The following is a 24,673-nucleotide window of genomic DNA, read 5'->3' as shown; positions in this document are numbered from 1 at the left end:
GTGGATATGGTGAGAAGGGATTGATTGATTGTGGATGTCATGAGAAGGAATTGTAGATATCGTGAGAAAGGATTGAGAGATTGTGGATATGGTGAGAAGAGAATGAGGGATATGGTGAGAAAGGATTGTGGATATGGTGAGAAGAGATTGGGGATATGGTGAGAAAGGATTGTGGATATGGTGAGAAGAGATTGGGGATATGGTGAGAAGAGATTGTGGATATGGTGAGAAGAGATTGGGGATATGGTGAGAAGAGATTGGGGATATGGTGAGAAGAGATTGTGGATATGGTGAGAAGAGATTGGGGATATGGTGAGAAGAGATTGGGGATATGGTGAGAAGAGATTGGGGATATGGTGAGATGAGATTGGGGATATGGTGAGAAGAGATTGGGGATATGGTGAGAAAGGATTGGGGATATGGTGAGAAGAGATTGGGGATATGGTGAGAAGGGATTGTGGATATGGTGAGAAGAGATTGGGGATATGGTGAGAAGAGATTGTGGATATGGTGAGAAGAGATTGGGGATATGGTGAGAAGAGATTGGGGATATGGTGAGAAGAGATTGGGGATATGGTGAGAAAGGATTGGGGATATGGTGAGAAGAGATTGGGGATATGGTGAGAAAGGATTGTGGATATGGTGAGAAGAGATTGTGGATATGGTAAGAAGAGATTGGGGATATGGTGAGAAGAGATTGGGGATATGGTGAGAAGAGATTGGGGATATGGTGAGAAGAGATTGGGGATATGGTGAGAAGAGATTGGGGATATGGTGAGAAAGGATTGGGGATATGGTGAGAAAGGATTGGGGATATGGTGAGAAGAGATTGGGGATATGGTGAGAAGAGATTGGGGATATGGTGAGAAGAGATTGGGGATATGGTGAGAAGAGATTGGGGATATGGTGAGAAGAGATTGGGGATATGGTGAGAAGAGATTGTGGATATGGTGAGAAGAGATTGGGGATATGGTGAGAAAGGATTGTGGATATGGTGAGAAGAGATTGGGGATATGGTGAGAAGAGATTGGGGATATGGTGAGAAGAGATTGGGGATATGGTGAGAAGAGATTGGGGATATGGTGAGAAGAGATTGGGGATATGGTGAGAAGAGATTGGGGATATGGTGAGAAGAGATTGGGGATATGGTGAGAAGAGATTGGGGATATGGTGAGAAGAGATTGGGGATATGGTGAGAAGAGATTGGGGATATGGTGAGAAGAGATTGGGGATATGGTGAGAAAGGATTGGGGATATGGTGAGAAGAGATTGGGGATATGGTGAGAAGAGATTGGGGATATGGTGAGAAGAGATTGGGGATATGGTGAGAAGAGATTGGGGATATGGTGAGAAGGGACTGGCGATATGGTGAGAAGAGATTGTGGATATGGTGAGAAGAGATTGGGGATATGGTGAGAAGAGATTGGGGATATGGTGAGAAAGGATTGGGGATATGGTGAGAAGAGATTGGGGATATGGTGAGAAGAGATTGGGGATATGGTGAGAAAGGATTGGGGATATGGTGAGAAAGGATTGGGGATATGGTGAGAAGAGATTGTGGATATGGTGAGAAGAGATTGGGGATATGGTGAGAAGACATTGGGGATATGGTGAGAAGAGATTGGGGATATGGTGAGAAGAGATTGGGGATATGGTGAGAAAGGATTGGGGATATGGTGAGAAGAGATTGGGGATATGGTGAGAAGAGATTGTGGATATGGTGAGAAGAGATTGGGGATATGGTGAGAAGAGATTGGGGATATGGTGAGAAGAGATTGGGGATATGGTGAGATGAGATTGGGGATATGGTGAGAAGAGATTGGGGATATGGTGAGAAGAGATTGGGGATATGGTGAGAAAGGATTGGGGATATGGTGAGAAGAGATTGGGGATATGGTGAGAAGAGATTGTGGATATGGTGAGAAGAGATTGGGGATATGGTGAGAAGAGATTGGGGATATGGTGAGAAAGGATTGGGGATATGGTGAGAAGAGATTGGGGATATGGTGAGAAGAGATTGGGGATATGGTGAGAAGAGATTGGGGATATGGTGAGAAGAGATTGGGGATATGGTGAGAAGAGATTGGGGATATGGTGAGAAGAGATTGGGGATATGGTGAGAAAGGATTGGTGATATGGTGAGAAGAGATTGGGGATATGGTGAGAAGAGATTGGGGATATGGTGAGAAGAGATTGGGGATATGGTGAGAAGAGATTGGGGATATGGTGAGAAAGGATTGTGGATATGGTGAGAAGAGATTGGGGATATGGTGAGATGAGATTGGTGATATGGTGAGAAAGGATTGGGGATATGGTGAGAAAGGATTGGGGATATGGTGAGAAGAGATTGTGGATATGGTGAGAAGAGATTGGGGATATGGTGAGAAGAGATTGGGGATATGGTGAGATGAGATTGGTGATATGGTGAGAAAGGATTGGGGATATGGTGAGAAGAGATTGGGGATATGGTGAGAAAGGATTGGGGATATGGTGAGAAGAGATTGGGGATATGGTGAGAAGAGATTGGGGATATGGTGAGAAAGGATTGTGGATATGGTGAGAAGAGATTGGGGATATGGTGAGATGAGATTGGTGATATGGTGAGAAGAGATTGGGGATATGGTGAGAAAGGATTGGGGATATGGTGAGAAGAGATTGGGGATATGGTGAGATGAGATTGGTGATATGGTGAGAAAGGATTGGGGATATGGTGAGAAGAGATTGGGGATATGGTGAGAAAGGATTGGGGATATGGTGAGAAGAGATTGGGGATATGGTGAGAAAGGATTGGGGATATGGTGAGAAAGGATTGGGGATATGGTGAGAAGAGATTGGGGATATGGTGAGAAGAGATTGGGGATATGGTGAGAAGAGATTGGGGATATGGTGAGAAAGGATTGGGGATATGGTGAGAAAGGATTGTGGATATGGTGAGAAGAGATTGGGGATATGGTGAGAAGAGATTGGGGATATGGTGAGAAAGGATTGGGGATATGGTGAGATGAGATTGGGGATATGGTGAGAAAGGATTGTGGATATGGTGAGAAGAGATTGGGGATATGGTGAGAAGAGATTGGGGATATGGTGAGAAAGGATTGGGGATATGGTGAGAAGAGATTGTGGATATGGTGAGAAGAGATTGGGGATATGGTGAGAAGAGATTGGGGATATGGTGAGAAAGGATTGGGGATATGGTGAGAAGAGATTGGGGATATGGTGAGAAAGGATTGGGGATATGGTGAGAAGAGATTGGGGATATGGTGAGAAGAGATTGGGGATATGGTGAGAAGAGATTGGGGATATGGTGAGAAGAGATTGGGGATATGGTGAGAAGAGATTGGGGATATGGTGAGAAGAGATTGGGGATATGGTGAGAAGAGATTGGGGATATGGTGAGATGAGATTGGGGATATGGTGAGATGAGATTGGTGATATGGTGAGAAAGGATTGTGGATATGGTGAGAAAGGATTGTGGATATGGTGTGAAGAGATTGGGGATATGGTGAGAAGAGATTGGGGATATGGTGTGAAGGGACTTAATGGGCTATGACGGGCATGGACTGAGGGATATGATGGGAAGGGTCTGACAGATATGATGGGAAGGGACAGAGGAATATGGTGAGAAGGGATTTGGGTTAAAAGATTTGAGATTTAAAGAATGGGTTCATTATTTGTTACCCACAGCGCACAGAGTAAATGTTCCCCTGTGTTGAGAAGGTGGGTGGGTGGTACTGATCTGTGAAAAGGGTTGGACATGTTGGTCCTTTTCCTGTTGTTGCAAGTTCTTTATGTTTATCAACAGCTTCAGAAACACATAAGAATGGCGGAAGAAATGATTAATACTGAAAGCAACAACATCACGAACGAGGCAGCACCATCACGAAAAGAAGAGTCGGTGAATGAGTGGAGACTTTGCAATGACCATACCTTTCCACCTTCACCGCAAATCCAGCCCAGCAAGCACCAAATTCAAGGGGGCAGGCTGCTTTCCGGCCTGCTGGCCATCAACATTTTCTTCCTGGGTGGTGCTCTAATCTGCGGAGGGGCTTTCAGTGAGGTGGCAGTGGGCCAGGAGGATGCCCTGATAGCTCTCACCATCATGATGCTCCTAACTGTTAGCTGGATGCTGTTCTATGTTTTGTGCACAGTCCGACAGAAGCATGCTATTCTTTACAAGGACTCACATGCAGGACCAGTGTGGCTGAGGGGTATGTGTCTGTGCAATATAATAAACCCTTCATAGTTTGCTATTTAGTGAAAAGAGCAGTCCAAAATATTTCATCACATTGATACGGTTACATATAACAGCAAAAAAGGACCATCAGACGCATTCCTCCCACAGCCCACGTACACTCTCCCCACCCATTTAATCTTCTTCCACAGTCCATGTACACTCTCCCCTATCATGGACTCTCCCCACCCATTTAATCTCCTTTTACAGTTCATGTACACTCTCCTCTATCATGGACTCTCCCCACCCATTTAATCTCCTTCCACAGCCCATGTACACTCTACCCTATCATGGATTCTACCCACCCATTTAATCTCCTTCAGCAGCGAACTTGCGCTGGACGTAAATCCAATTTTAATTTTTGATTTGGTGCAGTTAGCCTTATTGTTCCACACACAAGATGGCTGCCACGGTCCTTTCAGTTCAGTTCTCTCAGCTCCCTGTAGCAACCCAGTTTAACTCTGGTTAACTCTGGTTAACTCTGTTCCACACCCTTTTTCTCTCTCCTACTTTCAGTTAAGGCACTCTCAGCCTGTCTTGACGATGCTTTAAGTTGGGCGTTTCCAATTTCTAGCTTGTTATCTCCCTGCTCCGTCAGATAGTGCAATCCAGTGGCTGCATCTGGGGCAGAGATATTGTCCAGTATTTGGGCCTTCCCTTCACAATACAATCTTCAGATACTAGACGTTGCCCTTTGCAGTAGGCTTTTGCTGTAGTAAAGAAGAAAGAACTTGCATTTATGTGGCACTTTTGATGACCTCATGATGTCCCAAAACATCTCACGGCCAATAAAGTACTTTTGAAAGCTAGGTACTGTTGTATTGCAGCCAATTTTCACACAGCAAAGTCCCACAAACGGCAATGAGGTAAATGATCAGGTAAATATTATTAGTGATGTTGGTTGAGGGATAAATAATGTCCAGGACACTGGTAGAACACCTCTGCTCTTCTTCAAAAAGGGCCATGGGATCTTTTACATCCACCTGAGAGGGTAGATGGGGCATCAGTTTGCAGGAAAGATGGGCACAGAATAAAGAAAAGAAAGAACTTGCATTGATATAGTGTCTTTGAGGACATCCCAAAGCACTTTACAGACAATGAAGTGCTTTTGAAGTGTAGTCATTGTTGTAATGTAGGAAACGCACAGCAAGGCCTCGCAACAGCAACGAGATAAAGACCAGATAATCTGTTTTACTGATGTTGGTTGAGGGATAGATATTGGCCAGGACACCAGAGAACTCCCCTTCTCTTTTTCGAAATAGTGCCATGGCATCTTTTACATCCATGTGAGAGGGCAGACGGGGCCTCGGTTTAACATCTCATCTGAAAGACAGCACCTCCAACAGTGCAGCACTCGCTCAGTACTACACTGGGAGTATCAGCCTAGATTATGTCCTCAAATCCCTGGAGTGGGGCTTGAACCCATGACCTTCTGACTCAGAGGGGAGGGTGCTACTACTGAGCCACGGCTGAGAACATTGGGTGATTCTGCCTCCCTCTGGGATAATTGACCTCACTTCTGAGGATGCCTATGGCAAGGCCATGGTCATTGTTTCTTTCTTTGGTTGTCTTCTTCCAGTTTAGCTAACCTTGAACACATGTCCTTTCTCTATATTGTTATGCTGTTACTTTACTGTCTGTGCTCAGAGACTCAGGCTATTGACTACATGTCATGATACAGTACTTCTGCTCACTTGAATATTTGATCTTTCTTTACTTACCAACTTCCAGTCTTAACGCTTCCTCAGCTTTTGGAAACTTTTTAAATATATTTTTTCTCGCGACGTGGGTGACGCTGGCAAGGAATATTGCCCATTCATTCTTAGTTGCCCGAGAAGGTGGCGGTGGGCCTTCTTCTTGAACTGCTGCAGTCCTTGTGGCGTTAGGGAGGGAATTCCAGGATATTGAGCCAGCATCTAAGTCAGGATGATGGGTGATTTGGCGGGGAACTTGGAGGTGATGGTGTTCCAAAGTCATCACTGCTCTTTTCCTTCTCAGTGGTAGAGGTCAAATAAGAGGTAGGTACTGTTTAAATAATCTTGGTGAGCATCCTGTAAACTGTACATACTGCAGCCATGGTGATGGAGGGGGTGGGTATTGAGTGAAGTGGCAGGCGGGTCTGATCAAGCAGACTGCTCTGTCCTGGATGGTGTTGAATGGATGACATACCAGGGTAGTGCTTATCTTACAAATGATATTGGAATCATTCAATGATAAAGCAATAGCTAAAGGGGTATATTTTTGTCCAGGGATTTACACGGTAGAATTATCTCTGCCAAACATATTCAGAAGAAGTTTTAGAGTATAGATTGGGTTTGAGAAATCTAGGACATATGTGGTTACCTTGACCTGAAAAGCAAACAAAGCAAGTCATTGGCCTGCCCGGATGGTTACAAATCCTCAGGAAAAGAAAATCAAATCCTTAGACAACGGAATAGTCAAAACAAACTGGAGTTTTAATTTTGGTCTCTGATTCTTTTGTTTTTTCACGACTTTCATGGGAATGGGGATGGTAGAAGGACAACTTAATGAGATTGATGACATTGTTCATTGGAGTAAAATCTAATTTACTTAGAAAAACTGTATATTTAGAAGCAACCCCGCCGTGAAGGTAGAAACAGCTTCACTTTGAAAACTTGCTGACCCACAGGCATATCACAGTAATAATGTGAATTTAATAGTCAAACCCACAATATCAGATTTATTTTTATTCATTTTTGGGTTGAGGGAGTCGTTTGCAAGGCTGACATTTATTGCCCATCCCTAGTTGCCCTTGAGAAGGTGGTGGTGAGCCTTTTTCTTGAACCGCTGATCTCCATTGGCTTCAGTTTCACTAGGGCTCCTTAGTGCCACACCGGTCAAATTGTGCTTTGATGTCTCTCACCTCATCTCTGGAATTCAGCTCTTGTGTCCGTGTTTGAACCCAAGGCTGAGATGAGGTCTGGAGCCGAGTGGTTCTGGCGGAACCCAAACTGAGCACTTTACTGATGATTGAGAGTAGGCTGATAGGATGGTAATTGGCCAGGTTGGATTTGTCCTGCTTTTTGTGGACAGGACATACCTGGACAATTTTCCACATTGTCGGATAGATGCCAGTGTTGTAGCTGTGCTGGAACAGCTTTGATAGTGGCATGGCTAGTTCTGGAGCACAGGTCTTCAGCACAACAGATGGGATGTAGCCTTTGCTGTGTCCAGTGAATTCAGCCGTTTCTTGATGTCACGTGGAATGAATTGAATTTGCTGAAGACTGGCATCTGTGAAGGTGGGGACCTCAGGAGGAGGCCGAGAAGGATCATCCAATCGGCACTTCTGTCTGAAGATAATGGGAACCACTTCAGCTTTGATGTTTGCTCTAATGCTCCACTTATTTAACTTCCTGCAGTAAATTTCTGCAAAACTGTTCCTGATCCCCAAAGACAATTCAGAATATCTCACCGTCCCAACATCACTATTCAACTCTGGGTGGCTGTCTCCACAGGGTGGAATCCCCCAGTACCAGTAGAACAGGAACCGTGTTGCCCCATGGAGTGTCAGCTTGTCTCAAATAAAAGAGGATGGGGGACTAATAGTGATGAAGAAAACTCCGTAAATTGGAACTTTTTTCACTGAAACAGAGAAGATTAAGGGTGAGGTGGTGGGGGTGGTGGGTGGGTGGGTGATAGAGGGTTTCACAATCCTGACAGGTTTTAGGAGGATAAACAGTGAAAGCTTATTTGGGAAATCGGTAATGAGGAGGGGACAGACTGAGGATCATCAATAGAAGAACAGCAGGGGAAATTAGAAGCGATGAGGTTAGAAGAGGATTTTTAGAGCATAGAATTACATAGAATGTACATCAAAGAAACAGGCTATTCGGCCCATCGGGTCTATGCAGGTGTTTATGCTCCTCAAGAGCTCATCCCTTCCCTCTTCATCTAACCTTATCAGCATAACCTTCTATTCCCTTTCTCCCTCATGTGTTCATCTAGCTTCCCCTTAAATGTATTAATGCTTTACTACAAGGGGTTATTGAGGGAGAATAGAGCATCATTTAAAAGGGAATTGGATAAGGATTTGAAGTGCAGGTAATTTTAACCTAGCCTGCCCGGTCAGAAACTGACGCGATCAGATCGAACACCGGTTTTACTCTCTGACATATCTTACTTTACTTCAGTTTCACACCGAGCGGATTATGTTAAAATGACCGCCGAGGAATATAAAAGGACATGGGGGTAGGGCCGGTGAATGGGAATAGAGTAGACTGCTCCAGTTCAAGAGCTAGCACAGGTGGTTGATTCTTAATCGCCCCCTGAAATGGCCTAGCAAGCCACTCAGTTGTACAATCTCGCTAAAAAAAGTCACAATAAGAATAAAACCGGACAGACCACCCGGCAACGGACCACTAGGCACCGGACACGACAAAGGCAAACCAAGCCCAGTCGATCCTGCAAAATCCTCCTCACTAACATCTGGGAACTTGTGCCAAAATTGGGAGAGCTGTCCCACAGACTAGTCAAGTAACAGCCTGACATAGCCATTCTCACAGAATCATACCTTTCAGCCAATGTCCCAGACTCTTCCATCACCATCCCTGGGTATGTCCTGTCCCACCAGCAAAAGGTGTTTGATAAAGTGCCACATAATAGGCTTGTCAGCATAATTGAAGCCCATGGAATAAAAGGGGCTGTGGCAGCATGGATACGAAACTGGCTAAGTGACAGGAAACAGAGAATATTGGCGAACGGTTGTTTTTCAGATTGGAGGAAGATATACAGTGGTGTTCCCCAGGGGTCGGTAACTAGGACCGCAGCTTTTTTTGATATATTAATGACTTGGGTGTACAGGGCACAATTTCAAAATTTGCAGATGACACAAAACTTGGAAGTGTGGTAAACAGTGAGGATAGTGATAGATGTCAAGAGGACATAGACAGGCTGGTGGCATGGGCGGACACGTGGCAGATGAAATTTAATGCAGAGTACTGCGAAGTGATACATTTTGGCAGGAAGAATGAGGAGAGGCAATATAAACTAGAGGGCACAATTCTAAAGGGGTGCAGGAACAGAGAGATCTGGAGGTATATGTGTAAACAAATCTTTGAAGGTGGCTGGACAGGTTGAGAAAGCGGTTAAAAAAGCATGCAGGATCCTGGGCTTTATAAATAGAGGCATAGAGTACAAAAGCAAGGAAGTTATGTTGAACCTTTATAAAACACTGGAGCATTGGGCCTGATATTACCATGGCAGCGGGTTCGCGGCAGGGGGTCGACTGGGCGCGTGGGTAACGCGCCCGGTGATATCAGTCTGCCCCGAACGCAGTCGCAGGCTGATTGGATCCACTTACCTCTTGTTCCGGGTTCCCTGCTGCTAAGCTGCGTGGCGGGCGGGCTGCGCATGTGCAGTATAGGCTGTCAGCTGGAGGAGCTCCATTTAAAGGGGCAGTCCCCCACTGACTGATGCTGCAAGAAATAGGAAAAATTACAGCATGGAGCAGCCCAGGGGGAAGGCTGCTCCCAGGTTTAATGATGCCTCACTCCAGGTCTTATTGGATGGGTGAGGAGGAGAGGGAGGACAGAGATCTTCCCCCCGGCGGGCGGGAGGAAGCGGCCTGCCTCTGCCACCAGGAAGGCCTGGCTCGAGGTGGCAGAGGAGGTCACCAGCGCAACCAACATATCGCCCACCTGCATACAGTGCAGGAGGCGCTCCAATGACCTCAGTAGGTCAGCCAAAGTGAGTACACTTACTCTTTCCCCTACACTGCATCTGCCACATCACCGCCCCCACCCCACATCTCCTTCAGCACTGCCAACACTACTCTGTCACATTACTCCTCACACTCACTCAAACCTCATCCTCATCTTACCTGCACTTACTCACCTCGCCTGTACTCATCCCGCCACTACCACTCAACCCAATCCTCATACAATCTCATGGCTCTATCTCATACTCACCCTCTCATGCATCTCTTTCACAGTCAGCCTCACTCAACCTGCCGCTACCTGTGCTGCTGCCACAGGGCATGCATCACATATGTGCAGTAGGCAGCGTAAGGCAAACGTGTCGTGAGCATGAAGGGGATGCACAAGGGTGTTTGAGGGTTTGTCATGGTTTTTACTTATATTTAATTTCTGACCAACTCACATCACATATTATATTGTCACCACTACTGCCACGTCTTTGCGAATCTTGTCTGGTTTGTGCAATAATGCCCTTTCCTGAGGATCACAATGAAGACCCACAACTGATGCCACCCATTGTGTCACTGTAGAGTGGGTGTAGGTGTATTTGCAGGGCTCTTTTGTGCAGACGACTGAGAGACGCCGGCGATGTCCCCGGTGGCACCCTGGAAGGATGCGGAGGAGAAGTTGTTGAGGGCAGTGGTGACTTTGACAGCGACAGGTAAGAAGATGGTGCTCGGGCCAGCCAGGAGCAGCTCGGCATGAAGGAGGCTGCAGATGTCCACGACTACATGTCGAGTGACTCTGAGCCTCCGTGTGCACTGCTGCTCAGAGAGGTCCAGGAAGCTGAGCCTCGGTCTGTGGACCCTGTGGCGAGGGTAGTGCCCTCTGCAACGCATCTCTTTCTGCGGTTGCCCTCCCTCCTGCTGTGCAGGTGGATGTGTCACAGCACTGTGTTGTGGAGCTCCACGTGTCAGAGGTGGACGGCATGGCTGGCGAGGCTGGTGAGGCTGGTGAGGCTGGTGATGCTGTTCACCCTCCGAGGAGGTCATGACTGCAGCTACGGTGGCCCCCATCCGGAAGATGCACATCTGAGGGGGTCCGCGAGGTAGGTACATGTCTCTGGACACCGGGGTAAGTGTGCAAGTTGGTGAATTTTATTGTTAGGAGGAGGGGGTGGAGGCCAATCTTTGTCCCAAGTGACAGAGTGGCCTCCTGCAATGAGTGAGGGTCTCCCCCCCCACCTGTCAAATGGACCTTTGCAGCTGCCACAGGCTGATGGCTGCAACATGTCCATTTCAACTAGGAGCGTTTCCCCCAGTATGGGAAACAGTCCCAGTTGTTTGTAAAATCCCAACCCTCCTACAATATCTCGTTAATCAGGTCTCTAAATGACCTGAAATACCTAAATAAATACCTTAGGTGGCACCCCGCTGGCTTTAATTGCCGGCGGGAGACCCACATGCGGGGGCTGCGCGTGCATGTCAGCGCATCAGTGGGAAACCCGGAAGTGGGCGGGTTGGAGCCGGGCTCCCGACCCGCTCCGGGATTCCCCGATTTTCATGGCCCCCCCCCCCGAGGAACGCACCCGATCACGGGTACTAAAATCGACCCCATTGTGTCCAATTTAGGAAAGATGTGAAGGCCTTAGAGAGGATGCAGAAAAGATTTACTAGAATGATTCCAGGGATGAGGGACTTCAGTTACGTGGATAGACTGGAGAAGCTGGGGTTGTTCTCCTTAGAGCAGAGAAGGTCGAGAGGAGATTTGAAAGTAGTGTTCAAAATCATGAAGGGTTTAGATAAAGTAAATAAAGAGAAACTGTTCCCATTGGCGGAAGGGTCGAGAACCAGAGGACACAGATTTAAGGTGATTGACAAAAGAACCAAAGGCGACATGAGGAAAAACTTTTTTCGCAGCGAGTAGTTATGATCTGGAATGTGCTGCCTGAAAGGGTGGTCTAGGCAGATTCAGTCGTGGCTTTCAAAAAGGAATTGGATAAATATTTCAAGAGAAAAAATTTGTACGGCTACAGGGAAAGAGCGGGTGAATGGGACTAACTGGATTGCTCTTACGAAGAGCTGGCATGGGCTCGATGGGCCGAATGGCCTCCTTCTGTGCTGTAATGATTCTATGTGAGAGTCTGTTCCACACCAACAGCTCTGCGGTGGTGCTGGTGGGGGGAGAGCGAGAGCTTGGCCTTGATTTTAACTTGCCCACGTGGTGGAAACCGGGCTGCGGGGCCAGTTAACATGAGGCCAGTCACTTACCCCCTCTGATCCCGCTGCCTTCCTGCCGTGGCCTGATCTTAACCTGCTCTTCTTTAAATAAGCTTCCTTGCAAAGCCCAGAGTGCTCTTCCAGGCCTCGCCCCCACCACCCACGCCCCCCGCCAATCGTGGCCAGAGGCCCTCCCTTCTCCCCGATCGTCTCCGGAGCATCCCCTTCACTGACTGCCTGGGAACGTTCCCACGGGATCCCAACTGCAGCTTCCTGCCGCCAAATTGCCACTCCCACCCGCTGGCCAGGTAGTGGATCTGGCCGTGTGTGTCAGGCAGGACTCTGGGAAAATTTAAGTTGATGAGACCAGGCCGTTAAGGTCAGGACTCCCTGGGTTCACCGCCCTTCTCTGGGGTTCACATGCACCGTACCTGCCACCCCTTTAAAATCGGGCTCAAATTGTCTCTTCTCTAGACTCAGTTGAGGCTCATTCATTGATCCTGGTCTGTGTTCTGATTGGCAGGAGGGCTACTGCTGTTTGGCGCTTGCAGTTTACTGCTCGACATCTTCAAGATTGTCTCTGTTGCTGGATTCGTGGGCTGTGAGCATCCGATTAAATTCCTATTCCCTAGCGCTCAGATCGTATTTATTTTCACGCAGGTAAGTGAGGTATGGACATGTGACCGATCCTGAACTTACTGTGCGGTGAGTTCACCGACCCATGCCTCCGGATCGAAGGCAGTGCGGGCTGGGCAGTCGGCAATGTGGTGTCGTAGGCCAACTCCTGATCGGCACTCTCCTTCGATGAGAGTCCCCAGGAGTGCAAGAATGGTGAATTTACCCTCTCCATCTGCCCTGTTTATCTGGACAATATTATCACCCTATCTCTCTGCTTTGTTCCCTAATCCAGTCGTACTTTCTGTGGATCCATTCCAAAGACTGTATTCAGGTACAACAGGACTTTACAAGGTGAGCGTGTTTGTTTTCTTTAATCTTGGTTCCTCCCCCAGTTTCTGTGAGAGGTGATGCTGGTCTGGTAAAGGACGACAGGCGGTTGGTTATTTGGATAGAGTGGAGGCAGCTTTGCCAGGCGTTGGTGTTGACCAGATTACTTCGAATGTTTCGCTCCCTAATGTTGGAATCCCTTGTCTTCATGGGCATGGAGATTCTCCAAACTATTTCCTCTAGTGGGGAATCCGGAACAAGGGGGGGGGGCAGAAACTTAAAATTAGAGCCAGGCCATTTAGAAATCAGGAAGCACTTTTTCACACAAAAGGTAGTAGAGATCTACACATGGAGCCAGAGGGCATGGCTGAGGTAATAAATGAATACTTTGCATCTGCCTTTACCAAGGAAGAAGATATTGCCAAAGGCACAGCAAAAGAGGAGGTAGTTGAGATACTGGATGGGCTAAAAATTGATAAAGAGGAGATACTGGAAAGGTTGTACTTAAAGTAGATAAGTCACCCGGTCCAGATGGGATGCATCCGAGGTTGCTGAGGGAAGTAAAGGAGGAAATTCTATGCTGGCCATAATCTTCCAATCCTCCGATGAGGATGGTGTCAGAGGACTGGAAAATTGCAAATGTTACACCCTTGTTCAAAAAAGGGTGTAAGGATAAACCCAGCAACTACAGACCAGTCAGTTTAACCTCAGCGGTGGGGAATTTTAGAAATGATAAACCGGGACAAAATTAATAGTCACTTGGACAAGTGTGGATTAATAAAGGAAAGCCAGCACGGATTTGTTAAAGGCAAATCGTGTTTAACTAACTTGATTGAGTTTTTGATGAGGTAATAGAGAGGGTTGATGAGGGCAATGTGGTTGATGTGGTGTTTATGAACTTTCAAAAGGCGTTTGATAAAGTGCCACATAATAGGCTTGTCAGCAAAATTGAAGCCCATGGAATAAAAGGGGCTGTGGCAGCATGGATACAAAATTGGCCAAATGACAGGAAACAGAGAGTGGTGGTGAACGGTTGTTTTTCGGACTGGAAGAAGGTATTCAGTGATGTTCCCCCGGGGTCGGAACTGAGACTGCTGCTGTTTTTGATATATATTAATAACTTGGACTTGGGTGTACAGGGCACAATTTCAAAGTTTGCAGATGACACAAAACTTGGAAGGATAGTAAACAGCGAGGAGGATAGTGATAGACTTCAAGAGGACACAGACAGGCTGGTGGAATGGGCGGACACATGGCAGATGAAATTTATGCAGAGAAGTGTGAAGTGATACATTTTGGCAGGAAGAATGAGGAGAGGCAATATAAACTAAATGGTACAATTTTAAAGGGGGATTTATGTGCAGAAATCTTTGAAGGTGGCGGAGCAGGTCGAGAAAGTGGTTAAAAAAGCATACAGGATCCTGGGATTTATAAATCGAGCGTAGAGTACAAAAGCAAGGAAGTTATGTTGAACCTTTATAAAACACTGGATCGGCCACAACTGGAGTATTGTGTCCAATTCTGGGCACCGCACTGGCAGGGGAATGGGGCTAACTGGATTGCTCTTATAAAGCTCATAAAGAATGTGCAGGAAATTCCATATGAGGCCAGAGGTGATGTTGAGGTCAACACTGACTCGAGGGTTGAATGGCCTCCTTCTGTGCTCTAACCATTCTAGGATTCTAAAGGAAGATTGAGGGAAGCGAGGAGTTCCATACTGTTGAAGTCATGTAAAAAAGAGTGAGTTAAGAGCAGAGGATGATGCAATGAGTCTTGATTTTAATACAGTGAGAATGTAGGGAGGAACAACTTAGGAGGAACAAGAGATGAAAGTTCAATGACCATACTAGTACCAACAAAATAGAGGCAGGAAGGAATGGTTGTGACTGCGAGGTTGGATGCTTTGAGGTGAGAGAAGATTGGCTATCAGACAGAAGCATCTTTTTGTATCATGTCCAGGAGTGAGAGAGATGTTCGAAGGGCCTCCCCAGCTATGGGATTCTAGTTTTGGACAGACCTGGGCTTTATAGAGTTGTTATGGGGAAAGAGGAAACCAAGCTTCTTTGAGGAAGAATTGCAATGAAGAATATGCAGGAAATTCCAAATGAGGTTAGAGGTGATATTGAGGTCAATATTGCCAATTGATGAAGAAGGCATGACAGTGAAAGCACCAAAAGGAAGAGGTGGAGTTGTTGGTTGGACATGAAGAAGCTGTGTCATTGAAGAACTGAACAAAACAAGATTCTCACTGGTCTATGGAACAGCAAGAAGACCAAATGAATCACTGTAAGAGGAATGGAGGTTGTGTGTACTGAAAGAAGTTGAATGGGATAACTGACAAAATAGTAGGTGGGTGAGGTGGAGTGGAAGAGGTCATAGACATAGAGAAAGAACAGTGTGGGTGAGAGAGAGAGTCCCGGGGAACCCCTGATTTGGAAAGGAGTCAGTGGATAGGCCATCAAATGCAGCACAAGTTGGCCAAGAGCAGAGACTGATGGGTGACAACCAGTTTGCCAAGGGGGAGCACAGTGTCAGATTGTGGAGATATTCGAGAAAATGATCAAATAAATCATCCAAATGTTCGAGGGTTGAGTACCAGAGGTGTGTAATAAAAACTGGAAGATCGCCAGTGAATGGCCATGCCAAAAGATGAGATTGAGCCGGTACTGAGACTGCATGAGGTCAATAGAGAAATCAGCTCAATAAGCAAGAATGGATCACAGTGAGGTTAGGAGGCAAATAAAATGAGGACACTGGACCTGGTTGTTGGGAACAGGACCAGGTGGGGCAGGCCTTAGGTTTGTTTACTAGTGAGTGTGAGGTGATCAGAAGTTAGCAGCAAGGCTGAATTTGGGTAGGCTTGACCCTACTTTGCATGGGGCCATTGAACACAATTTATTGATCAACCGTTAAGTCTACCTCACAGTTTTGTGTCCACATCTGTCTGATGCCTCACAGTGCATTCTCTTATTTCTGCAAAAGTCTCCCCTTCTTTCCCCTCTTCTTCTCCTGAAGATGTTAAGACTTGCAGGGGTACAGTTCCCCAGTACTCAACAGCCTACCACTACCTCAACCAAGTGGCACATCCTTCTTGTGGAAACCTAGAAAGTGAGTGCCAGCAAGGTATCTGTGAGGGGAATTCCCAGTTGACTGTGCTCACCTGCTCTCACCCGCCATCCACACATGCACTTTCCACCAGGAGCACTTGGGCTTGCTGGTCTGTAGAGCTCAGTTTCACACCAGGCAGTTGCCTTTACTCACCAACGGGGAGCAGCACTTTAATCTCAGCAGATGTTCATTGTCTTTCATTTTATTCGTTAATAGCAGATTAGTCACTGACCACGGAAGCTCCTGAATTCTCCGATCGAATCCACACGATTTACGAGCATAAATCAGGTGGAAAGTTGGGCGGACTTCAAGCCAATCGATTGTCTGCTGAGGGGGAGGCCATATGATGGAGGGTTGTGGTCATGTTCCTTGCTGGTGCCGATGGACTCAAAGACTGTCAGGCACTTAGGGTCAGATCTTTAGATTTTACCAGCTCTTGGGTTGAGAAAGAGGCCAAATGATTCCTCAATGCTAATCAATATATAATGAGAGTCAAGGACATCTTTATGTATATTGAGGTGGTATTCTAAAGGACTTCAGAAAGCATGGTAAGAATCAGCCATTCAGCCCTTTATCTTTATCTGCACTGCATCATCTCATTTTCAGTCCTGTCCCTATCAAGAAATTCACTCAGCCCTTTTCAAGTGTTCTAAATGCTACCCTTCTTCACTTCTCTGCAGCCTACAACTTGGCTGACCACACCATGGTCCTCCAACGCCGCTCCTGCCTTGTCCAGCTCAGTGCAACGATCCTCACTTGGGTCCACCCATACCCATCTCTACCAATGATTTCTCTTCTCACCCCCGCACATCACCTGCGGAGCCCCCCAAGGATCTGTCCTTGGGCCCCTCTTCACCTTCATCTACATGCTGCCCCTTGGCAACATGGGGTCAGCTTCCACATGTACCGTGATGGCACCCAGCTCTACCTCTCAACCATCTCTCTCGGCCCCTCCATTGTCTCTGTGTTGTCAGACCGCTTGTCCAACATCCAATCTTGGATGAGCTGCAATTTCGTACAGCTAATTATTGGGAAGACCGAAGCCATGCTCCTCGAACCCTACCACATACTCTGTACTCTCGCCACTATCCTCCTCCGCATCCACTCTCTCAGGATGAACCAGACTGTTCGAACCTTGACATCCTATTTGACCCCAAACTGAGCTTCCAAACCCATAACTACTCCATCACAAAGGCTACCTACATCCACGTCCACCTCCGCCCTAGCCTCAGTCCACCTGTTGCTGAAACCAGCATCCATGTGTCAGCCATGACTCAGTGGTAGCATTCTTGCCTCTGAGTCAGAAGGTTGTGGGTTCAAGTCCCACTGAGGGAGTGCTGCACTGTCAAAAGCGCCGTCTTTCAGAGGAGATGTTAAATCGAGGCCCCGACTGCCTTCTCAGGTGGACGTAAAAGATCCCTTGGCACTATTTCGAAGGTGAGGTGTCCTGGCCAATATTTATCCCTCGGCCAACAAGACTAAAACATATTATCTGGTCATTATCTTGTTGTTTATGGGATCTTGCTGTGCGTAAATTGGCTGCCACGTTTCCCTCCATTACAACAGTGACCACACTTCAAAAGTACTTCATTGGCTGTAAAGTGCTTTGGGACGTCCTGAGGTCGCGAAAGGTGCTATAGAAATGCAAGTCTTTCTTCTTTCTATGTCTTTGTCACTTCCAAACTCGAATATTCCAATGCTCCCCTGGCCGGCCTCCCATCTTCTATCCTTCATAAACTTCAACTCATCTAAATCTCTGCTGCATGTATCCTATCTCGCACCTAATCCCTCTCACTCATCACTCCTGCCCTCGCTGACCTACATTGACTCCCGGTCCCCCAATGCCTCAAATTTAAAACCTTCATCCTTGTCTTTAAATCCCTTCATGGCTTCATCTATCCCTAAACCCGTAACGCCCTCCAGCCCTACGACCCTCACCTGAACTCTTTGTTCCTCTGATTCTGACCTCTTGTGCATCTCCACTCCCTTCGCCCCCACCATTAGTGGCCTTATCTTCAGCTGCCTAGACCCCGCAGAATGGAATTCCCTCCCTAAACCCCTCCCCCACTCCAACTCCTCTAGACCTTTAACACCCTCTTTAAAACCCAACTTTTTGAACAAGCTTTCGGTCACTTATCCTAATATCTCCTCCTTTGGCTCAACGTCCATTTTTTCTTTACGCCTCTGTGAAGCCCCTTGGGATGTTTCTCGACATTAAAGGCAGTATATAAATGCTAGTTGTTACTGTTAATACATTCGGATCATTTTTCATGTATCTTGGCTAAAGTGGACAGTTTATCCTCGGCCTCATTTGTTGTGATGCACAGACTGATTCCATAGGGTCATGTTGTATGCAGGTGTGGGTTGGCCATTTCCTTGGTTACCAACTTGATGCTGTGGATGTCGGCTGTAGCAGATGAGTCCATCCATCAGACTGGGGTAGAGATTGAGAAACACCCAGACAACCAAAGCCAGATCCTCAGAGGTAAATATTTGATGAGTCTGCGGAACCATGTGTCATCTCTTATGTGTTCCTTGGTAACATTTTGTGCTCATCCAGATGTTTGCCCTGGGGAATGAAACACTTTCCATTTCAAACACTCCCAGGGCAGGTACAGCACGGGTTAGATACAGAGTAAAGCTCCCTCTACACTGTCCCATCAAACACTCCCAGGGCAAATACAGCACGGGTTAGATACAGAGTAAATCTCCCTCTACACTGTCCCATCAAACACTCCCAGGGCAAATACAGCACGGGTTAGATACAGAGTAAATCTCCCTCTACACTGTCCCATCAAAACTCCCAGGGCAGGTACAGCACAGGTTAGATACAGAGTAAAGCTCCCTCTACACTGTCCCATCAAACACTCCCAGGGCAGGTACAGCACGGGTTAGATACAGAGTAAAGCTCCCTCTACACTGTCCCATCAAACACTCCCAGGGCAGGTACAGCACGGGTTAGATACAGAGTAAAGCTCCCTCTACACTGTCCCATCAAACACTCCCAGGGCAGGTACAGCACGGGTTAGATACAGAGTAAAGCTCCCTCTACACTGTCCCATCAAACACTCCCAGGGCAGGTCCAGCATGGGTTTTCTCCATGCTACCATGCTTCCCCGCACAAGTGTCAGTACAAAGTCTCCGTTCTAGTAATATTGAAACAGCTCAGTTGGTAAAATGCCGTCCAAGTTCGACTCGCAGTGTGAACTGAGTTGGGTGGGAGGGAGCCTTCAATTGGCCTTAGTGCCAGGGGTCCTGCTGCTGATTACCATCCAGTGCTCTAAGGGTGTATGTCGGGTCGGACGCTGCAGTGATGCCCCCAATGGTACAATGGGCTGTTGACTCACTATGGTCACACATGAAGAACGGACAGTTGGTGGTACCTGAGGGTGGCTAGACCAGCTGACCAGTATTCCGACAGGAGTCAATGCTGACCGGAGAGGAAGGGGCACGATATGGGGCAGTCAACAGTTAAATACGACCAACCTACCTGTCACTGTCGTATTATATCAATCTGTTTATTTAAATCACTGGGAGAGCTCATTTCATCTGCTGTTATCAGCATGACTCACACACATCAACTGATTTTTCTAAATGTAAATGTACCGTGTGAATCTGTATTGGATCTGACCTGACGTCCATCCAGTGTTCTCAGTAAACACAATCAACACCAAACTCAAACATTATTTAATGTGTGCAGCTGTTAAATCAGCCCCTCAACTTTCTCCTACAACCAATAACAGACCAGTACTACACCCCAGTGTTATACAGTGACAGACCTGTACCCACCAGTACTGTACCCCAGTGTGATACAGTGACAGACCTGTACCCACCTGTACTGTACCCCAGTGTGATACAGTGACAGACCTGTACCCACCTGTACTGTACCCCAGTGTTATACAGTGACAGACCTGTACCCACCAGTACTGAACCCCAGTGTTATACAGTGACAGACCTGTACCCACCAGTACTGTACCCCAGTGTTATACAGTGACAGACCTGTACCCCAGTGTTATACAGTGACAGACCTGTACCCCAGTGTTATACAGTGACAGACCTGTACCCACCAGTACTGTACCCCAGTGTTATACAGTGACAGACCTGTACCCACCAGTACTGTACCCCTGTGTTATACAGTGACAGACCTGTACCCACCAGTACTGTACCCCAGTGTTATACAGTGACAGACCTGTACCCACCAGTACTGTACCCCAGTGTTATACAGTGACAGACCTGTACCCACCAGTACTGTACCCCAGTGTTATACAGTGACAGACCTGTACCCACCAGTACTGTACCCCAGTGTTATACAGTGACAGACCTGTACCCACCAGTACTGTACCCCAGTGTTATACAGTGACAGACCTGTACCCACCAGTACTGTACCCCAGTGTTATACAGTGACAGACCTGTACCCACCAGTACTGTACCCCAGTGTTATATGGCGACAGACCTGTACCCACCAGTACTGTACCCCAGTGTTATTGGCACTGAGTCAGTGTAGATGTTGAGTGAGGAGCACTCACTGCTATGATCATTCCTTAATCTGAACAATGTAGAGAGACTGTGAAAAGCTGCATTACTCCACACATACCAATCAAACACCCTGAAACTCAGACAATGGCCTACCTCATGAACCAAGTAACTCTGTGCTCTGTGTTTTGTTCTTTAGCTGGTGAGAACAGTGGCTGTCTGTGCTCCACAAATGTGTGCCACATCTTCCAGACTGGTTATTACTACTTGTACCCGTTCAATATTGAGTACAGTCTGTTTGCCTCAGCAATGGGTTACGTGATGTGGAAGAATGTTGGCAGACGGGTAGACAACCATGGACAACATGGCAAGATGAAATTCCGCTCCCGTGGCACCCTCCTGGGCCCAATCCTTGGGGTTGCTGTGCTCCTAATAGGACTAGGGATCTTCATTATCTATGAGGTGGAAGTGACGGATGAAGAAACAAAGACACATGCTCTAACTCTCTATTACATCTTTAACATTGCGGCTCTCACCCTGATGTCCATCAGTTCCTTGGTTGGCTCGCTCATCTACAGGTTTGATGAAAGGAACTGGAACAGTCATAAAAACCCTACCAGGAGTCTAGACGTAGGCCTCCTGTTGGGGGCAGCTTTGGGCCAGTTTCTCATATCGTACTTCAGTGTTGTGGCTATCGTGACCCTCCAACCCCACAAGCTGTTGAATGTCCTGAATCTTCTCTTCTCCCTCCTGACGATCGCCCAGCATGTCCTGCAAAATATCTTCATCGCTGAAAGTTTGCACAGGCAACCGTTTGTAGAGGAGAGCCGCCTGGGTGTCGGGAATTCCCGTCCGAGTGTCAGGGATTCCGTCAGCGAAGTGTACACCAATACGAATGCCTCCCACCGCCTCCCAGAGAAGGCCATGGAACACCCCTTCCAGAGGAACCCTTCCCAAACTAACTCCCACTCAACCAATGGTCAAGAGGCTGTTCCAAGCAGTTTGGAGCGTACACACAATACCCGTGGAGATCGATTCTCTCTCCCACCCAGGCCCAGTTGGAAGAGAAGGATTCTGAAGGAGATCTCCTCGTTTTTACTCTTGTGCAATGTCATTGTAAGTTTGAGAACGTGAGCCTTTCACTCGCTCGGAACAGCCAATGAATTACTTTTCAAAGTGCAGTCACTTATACAGGTGACTGTGGCAGACAATTTGTGCCCAGCAATGTCCAGATTATTGGACTCTGGGGGAATCAAGGGATATGGGGATCGGGCGGGAAAGTAGAGTGGAGGTCAAAGATCAGCCATGATCTGATTGAATGGCGGAGCAGGCTCGAGGGGCCATATGGCCTACTCCTGCTCCTATTTCTTATGTTGTGTTTCTTATGTCCCACAAACAGCAAACAAGATAAAAGACCAGTTAATCTGTTTTTTGGTGGGGTTTTAGGTAAAGGCAAAGGACATTAGCCTGAACTAACCTTTCCAACAGTTTTCATGAATTAATTCTGCCTTTCCCCTTCTCACCATGAATTTATAGGAACATTAGGAACAGGAGTAGGCCATTCAGGCCCGCGAGCCTGTTCTCCATTTAATTAGATCATGGCTGATCAGCACCTCAACCCCATTTACCCTGCTTTGCTCCATATCCCTTGATATTCTTATCTAACAAAAATCTGTCGATCTCAGTCTTGAAAGCTCCAATTGTCCCCCAGCATCCACAGCCTTTTATGTGAAAAATTACTTCTTGATTTCACTCCTGAACGGCCTAGCTCGAATTTTAAGGTTATGCCCCCTTGTTCTGGATTCCCCCACCAGAGGAAAATAGTTTCTCCGTATCTACTCTATCGAGTCCCTTAATCATTTTAAACACTTTGAGCTGCTGCTATTGGACTGATTGTGTATTAAATCAGAGGTCACTTTTCCCTTTTAACTAAACTCGTCGCGAAGCATGTTTGCAGGAGCTAAAATGTATTGCAACTGACGACTGAGCAGCCAATCAGAAAGCGCCTGCGCCATTGGTCCTGGATCAACCGTTAACCCTTTAATAGACACGACTGGGCTATAAATATCGTTCAGTGCAGCAATCCAACTGTGGTGTGGGCAACTTGGAGCTCTGGTGGAGGGAGTGAGGGGTAGAGAGATCAATTTAACTGATCGGACCACTCAGGTTATTCAGAAGGGTTGAGGAATTTGAGAAATGTTCTCCATGGCTAGAAAGGCAACCGACCCACTGAGGAGAGGGCACTGCTGGAATGGGAGAGACTCACATGGAAAGTCAATGCAGCCTCCACATCCCACTGTACGTGGAGGATATAAAGAAAGACTGTCATGACCTCAGGACATCCCAAAGTGCTTTTCTAGCCAATTAATTTCATTTGAATTTTAGTCACTGTTATAAAGTAGGAAAAGTGTGCAAGATAATGTCCTCACCGCCCCATCTCTGTAACCTCCTCCAGCTCTGCAACCCTCCGAGATCTCTGCACTCCTCCAATTCTGGCCTCTTGTGCATCCCCCACTTTCTTCGCCTCACCATTGGCGGCCGTGCCTTCAGCTGTCTAGGCCCTAAGCTCTGGAATTCCCTCCCTAAACCTCTCTGCCTCTCTCTCCTCCTTTAAACCCACCCGTCACTTCTTTAGTCGCCCGTCCTAATATCTCCTTCTTTGGCTCGGTGTCAATTTGTGTCTGATAACGCTCTTGTGAAGCAGCTTGGGACGATTTTCTAAATTAAAGGTGCTGTTAAAATACATGTTGTTGAGGTCATCGTCCCCAGTTGGACTGAAAAGGTGGTGGTGGGCTTTCTTCTTGAACCTCTGCAGTCCAGTCCTTGGGGTCACGGTGTTCACTGACCTACAATGGCTCCCGTTCCCCAAACACCTCAATTTTAACATTCTCATCTTTGTGTTCAAATCCCTTCATGGCCTCGCCCCTCCCTATCTCTGTAACCTCCTCCAGCCCTACAACCCTCCGAGATCTCTGCGTTCCTCCAATTCTGGCCTCTTGTCCATCCCCCACTTCCTTTGTCTCACCATTGGCGGCCGTGCCTTCAGCCGCCTGGGCCCTAAGCTCTGGAATTCCCTCCCTAAACCTCTCCGCCTCGCTACCTCTCTCCCCTCCTTTAAGATCCTCCTTAAAACCTCCTCTTTGACCAAGCTTTTGGTCATCTATCCTACTATCTCCTTCTTTGGCTCGGAGTCAATTTTTGTTTGATAACGCTCATGTGAAGCACCTTGGGACGTTTTACTATGTTAAAGGCGCTATATAAATGCAAGTTGTTGTTGAGACCCTGAGCAAGGAAAATAAACTTTAGCGGGACCATTGTTACCCTCCCCCACCTCAGGAAATCCATAACTTGAGTGTTGGTTATATTGGTACAAGGTACAAGTTACAGTGGATCGCAGGGCAGTCATATCAGTGTCCTTAGATTGGGATTTAGCCTTTAACTGAAATAAAACTGCTGGAAATACTCAGCAGGTCAAGCAGCATCTGCGGAGATAGAAAAGTTAACGTTTCAGGTCAGTGACCCTTGGTCAATAGCTTTTAACTGAATTGGTTTCCCATGAAGTTAACAGAAGTTTTGAAATGCTGATTTTCTTTCCTTAGTTCTGGATCATGCCTGCCTTTGGCGCTCGGCCCCATTTTGCTAACGGTCTGGAGGAAAGGTTTTATGGTTTCCGAATGTGGGCAACCATAGTCAACGTTGGCCTTCCGATGGGAATATTCTACAGGATGCACTCAGCGGCCAGCCTCTTGGAAATTTATGTCACTTCTTAAAACTGATACGAGAGACCCAGCAAAGATCAGCTTCAGCACGCAGTCAAACCGATCGGAAAAACAGACACTTTGACCAAACCAACACAACAGATTGGCAAAACCTTGTTAGTAGGATGTTTCTTTCTGTCAAATCTCTATCAGCCATTTCCCCTAGATGTTTCTACCCACTCCCCACTGGGACTGCACCAGTGGACCAAGAGGGGCCCTGGCACACTCTGCAGTCAGTTACTGAGCTTTCTGAACTCGAGCAAGGCCGTGATAGGGCACATTG

The 24,673-nt window shown here is 47.0% G+C and overlaps 1 protein-coding gene across 1 annotated transcript; it reads left to right on the top strand.

The window, feature by feature from the left end:
- The first annotated feature begins 3,820 nt into the window (after positions 1 to 3,820).
- On the top strand, positions 3,821 to 24,402 carry LOC137341331 (proton channel OTOP2-like). Its single transcript, XM_068004456.1, has 6 exons — positions 3,821 to 4,208; positions 12,630 to 12,766; positions 13,017 to 13,075; positions 18,517 to 18,644; positions 20,832 to 21,748; positions 24,232 to 24,402. Exons 1-6 carry the CDS (start codon positions 3,821 to 3,823, stop codon positions 24,400 to 24,402), a joined length of 1,800 nt encoding a protein of 599 aa, XP_067860557.1.
- The last annotated feature ends 271 nt before the right edge of the window (positions 24,403 to 24,673 follow it).

This window comes from Heptranchias perlo, chromosome 23, assembly GCF_035084215.1.
Source record: "Heptranchias perlo isolate sHepPer1 chromosome 23, sHepPer1.hap1, whole genome shotgun sequence".
NCBI lineage: Eukaryota > Metazoa > Chordata > Chondrichthyes > Hexanchiformes > Hexanchidae > Heptranchias > Heptranchias perlo.
Note: the sequence above shows the minus strand (reverse complement) of the source record. Positions and strands in the feature narration are given on the sequence as shown.

Excerpts from the sequence above, each read along its gene's own strand:
- LOC137341331 (XM_068004456.1), top strand. The coding sequence starts at position 3,821 with ATGGCGGAAGAAATGATTAATACTGAAAGCAACAACATCACGAACGAG. Across the intron at positions 12,767-13,016 it reads TCGTATTTATTTTCACGCAG|TCGTACTTTCTGTGGATCCA; the intron begins GTAAGTGAGGTA and ends TCCCTAATCCAG. Across the intron at positions 13,076-18,516 it reads GTACAACAGGACTTTACAAG|GTGTGGGTTGGCCATTTCCT; the intron begins GTGAGCGTGTTT and ends TGTTGTATGCAG.